At 53.5% G+C, this 4032-nt stretch overlaps 2 protein-coding genes across 2 annotated transcripts; both read left to right on the plus strand.

Annotated features, from left to right (window-relative positions):
- Positions 1 to 2035: 2035 nt before the first annotated feature.
- Positions 2036 to 2479, plus strand: PUNSTDRAFT_75273 (uncharacterized protein; the record flags this gene model as incomplete). Its single annotated transcript, XM_007387790.1, has 2 exons — positions 2036 to 2251; positions 2309 to 2479. 2 exons carry the CDS (start codon positions 2036 to 2038, stop codon positions 2477 to 2479), a joined length of 387 nt encoding a protein of 128 aa, XP_007387852.1.
- Positions 2480 to 3365: 886 nt separating this feature from the next.
- On the plus strand, positions 3366 to 3782 carry PUNSTDRAFT_32763 (uncharacterized protein; the record flags this gene model as incomplete). The annotated part of the gene is made up of 1 exon (XM_007387791.1): positions 3366 to 3782. A coding segment is annotated over one exon (417 nt), but the record flags the coding sequence as incomplete, so codon positions are not given.
- Positions 3783 to 4032: the final 250 nt, after the last annotated feature.

Genomic DNA, 4032 nt, shown 5'->3' on the forward strand with positions numbered 1-4032 from the left:
AGGAAGACACCCCACGAACGCCTTGCGTGACGCCCTCCAGAGTGCCTGCAGGAAGCCACATGAAGCCATTTCCCAACGGTCAGAGGGTCTACCCTCTCTGCAGACTTTAATGAGTTCAGGTCATCTGAGTTATCGACATAGATCTGTAGACGCAGCACTTGTTCAGTAAAGCTACTATTACTTTGAGATAGGATTCACTCACAAAATGGTAGGGTCTCGTTATCTGAGCACGAAACTCAGAAACTTCCTCTACAGCTTGGTATTGCAGGAAGAATTTCACCGTGCTTGTAGACGGTCCCGGGATCTCCATTTGCACCAATAACACAGAGTTGTCGTCTAGATCGTTGTTCCAGCCATATTGGATGATGTCCATAGCTGGAGGGATGTCGGAGGCCATCTTGGAGGTCGAGTCGGGGTATTCGATCGATGACACTGTCAGCGGGCCCTGAGCATTAAGAGCGACAGGGTCCTGATGGTCTCCGATGCGGACCACAACAGTGAGCTTTCCCGTGGTGGTCATGGAAGTCATTGGTGGCGATAGCGGAGGAATGTTTCCAGAGCAGAGGAATCCCAAGTAAAACCGGATGTAGCCTGGCATGAGTCTTTCTTAAAGACCTGGGGGTGAAGCAGGATGAAGGGACCGTGAGATGACGGACATGAGATAAACGCATGTCGCATACATGCTTCCCGTCGGCCCATCAGATAAGGGACAAAGCTTCCGACACCTTCTCCCGCAGTGCTTTTTCCATGGATGTTCCATGAATTCAATAGTGAACCGTCCCATGCTACTGTTTCGGGGGAAATAACTCTGACAACCGGCCACCTTCACCGCCATGGGGAACAACGTGGGATTCGTATGAGACCTGCGGACCTGCGCCAGCCGTACCCTCGGGGTGTGGCGTAGAGGAGCCCAGAGTTCTTGTCCATGGTCGTATTAACAGCGAGGTGCGATCGCCGAGCCCGTCACGCGAACACCTTTGCTATCAACCGACGACCTTGATGCAAAGTTCTTTACCGTGGCTGTTTGCCGTCAGACGTCATTGTGCAGGTCCCAGCACGTACATAACTGCCTGACCCGCCCTCTGAGACCGCTTCGGCGGAGGAAGACGAAGGTATGATCAGGTGTACACTATGCCGTACGCGCTCCATGTTCATCCGTTGCTGCCCCCACAGTCGAAGCGGCCATCTGTGCGCCCCCTCCGCTCCCCCAAGGCCCATTGTTGGCAGAAGACGCAGGTATGCGGGCACATTGCCAAGCATGTGCTTTCACTTACGCCGCGCAAACAGTAGGTCAGGCATTGCAAGCGCACGCCTTCCACGATCCTACAACAAGGCCTCCGTGGCTCCTCGCGGGTTGCTCTCTTTCATTGTCTGCCTTGCGGGTGTCTTTCGATTCAAGATGAAGGTTCCTCGATCTTTCATGCGTTCCGGTGAAGGAGATATCGACGATAACGCCGGACTGTCAAATATCGCGGAAGGACGGCTCAGACCCAGCAGGGGCAAGAAATCCACGAACTCAGCGGGCCCTCCTGTGGTTGCTGGATTTCCAGGAAGCACCCTGGTGCAGAAAGGATTGTTCGACAAGAAGTACGCAAACTCGTTTTACGAAGCATTCAATCTCGAGGAACTGTCGAGCGCGGGGTCTGGCGCAGGATTTCCCGAGCCTCTTGAGACCAGTCGCGATGATGATCCCTTCTCGGGGGTTTCTCCTTCTCGCACTCCGCACCCAGAAAGGGTCGCTTCGCCTCTACACTTCCCAGTCGCGGAGGAGCAGGACTTCGTGGCGCTAGACAAGGCGCGATACGCGCGGAAGAAAGAAAACCAATGGCGACGGTGGCGAACCGTCACCGTACCCGACTTGGTGGAGCCATATATGGAATACGTACGGGCAACTGAGCATATGACCACGGAGGCCCCTCGCCCACCGAAATGTATGTGTGTTGGGCGCCAGAGGAGAGTCGAGGTCTTGGCGATTGTAAGCGCGGCTTTCTATCTCCCGGATTTGCATATAGACAAACCTGTAGGACTCAAACATATGAAGATCCCGATATGCGAGTGTATGTCTGCGGCAAGACGTCTACTGGCTCATGGTCTATTCCCTTGCGCGCCTCAAGCACCCTCGGTAGCGTTCGATATGAACATGCTGGAACTCGTGGCTACCCTCTTTGTGAACATCTCGCCGAATGTTACGGCTTTAGCCGCTACGTTAGAGTCCTTCTTGAGTGTACGACAATACAAGGTTACGTCGAGGGTTAGTAAAGTATTTCTACCGAAAGGGCTTCATGGTCTCTGAATGTCTGACAAACAGGACTCACTGCGAAGGCGATTCGGTAACTCCCTCACTTGGTACAACTACTTGATTGACACGGTACGGCACCGGACATCAGAAGCGGTGGAACGGTCAAGGCATGCCCTCTCGGATCCGAGAAAGTGTGCGGCCGGAGAACCCAAGAGTGTGTTCAGTTTGTGTTCGCAATAAAATGGAGAAACTCACGAAACCTTGAAGGATCCGCTGGCATGGAATGTTTGACACAAGACAGAGAGGATAGGCACCATTCCTGTCCGGGACAATCCGATATTAACGTCCCAGATGGCGAACCGTGTGACGGGCAAGTTCTCACCGGCTGTGTTTCCGTCGAGTGGGCCCTTCACAGTGATGCTGTTGACAACCGCAATTGTTGAGCCCCTGGTAGTGAAGTCCCAAAGAGTACGTCCAACTTGTGCTTGCAGTTGAACTGGATAAACTCACGAACCATCGAAGGATCCTCTGGCTTGACATGTTTGATGCAAGATGAAGACAACGAGCATCATCGCCACCCAAGACAATCGGACTTTGGTGTCCCGGAGGGGGCGTCTTGCAACGGTCAAGCTCGCACCTGGGGTGTTTCCACAGACCAGAGTCGAGACGGCAACCACGATGGCCAACGCGACTATCGGGCTCGCAGAGAGGAAGGCGATCGTGTCAGCGATTACTTACGATCTCGCTGTATACTATGTTTCGGTGGAAGCGGACGAGAGACGGAGCCACTGAGGTGAGTCAAACTAATGTGCACGTCTCGTCTGCGACTAACTGCTGTGCTGATAGTGTGGATGCTATCATTTGTCTAGATGCTTGTTTTACGCAAAAGCGACGCGCGACTGGGCGACGCGACCCAGAGCAGCACCATCCAGCGTCCGTGTTCCTTCAGGAGTTTGAGATCAAAGCTATGGAACGCATTATGGCAGAGAAGAAGCGACCTAAACGGACGCAAAAGGGATCCAATAACGCCTCAGCAGGCGTTACGACCAGTCCCCGAAACAAAGCCAAGAAACGGGATCTCGCAGAGGCGGTCGAAGACGAAGTCGAGGAAAAATGTGAGGGTCCAATCAAGCTGCCCAATTCCGTCCTCGACGGTTGCGAATCCTCATTCAAGGCCGCGGACGAAGCGCGCAAGAAGGCGAGCACTCAATTCTTCGACGACACTGCGCTTATGGCTCTCGTATGCCGTCATGATCGCGTTCTCTGGCTTGCGAACATGACCAGCGCAGGCGAACGTCAGCATTATGCCATTGCACTCCTTGACAAGTTCTTCCGCCACGTGCCGGCAACATTCCGTGCGGGTGTGTTATACGACATAGGCTGTCAGTTGCATCGAAGCTGTTATAAGTGGGACCTCCTACCAGATTACCGCGACCGCATAGTGTTCACGATCTCGGTGTTCCACGCGTTTGGCCACCAATGGCTATGTCAAATCATATACCACCCGCGAAAGTGTGCGTGTTTTGGCCTTTCAGATGGAGAAGGATGCGAGTGCCTCTGGAGCGCACTGGACCACCTCGTGGCCGGGCTGCGTGTTAGCGGTGTAAGTGATTATCCGCCTGAACGAAGAAGAGATCACTGACGGAATTGTGAAGTACTTTCAACGGTTGTATGTGATCAACTCTCAAATACACCATCTGGATGGGCTACACCGGCGTGGAATCGCTGAATGCTTGTACGCAAGTACGAGCGTGCCGCTTCTCGATGGATCGAAGCTCAGATGGTCTTCAAAA

This window comes from Punctularia strigosozonata (genome assembly GCF_000264995.1).
Source record: "Punctularia strigosozonata HHB-11173 SS5 unplaced genomic scaffold PUNSTscaffold_15, whole genome shotgun sequence".
Classification (NCBI taxonomy): domain Eukaryota; kingdom Fungi; phylum Basidiomycota; class Agaricomycetes; order Corticiales; family Punctulariaceae; genus Punctularia; species Punctularia strigosozonata.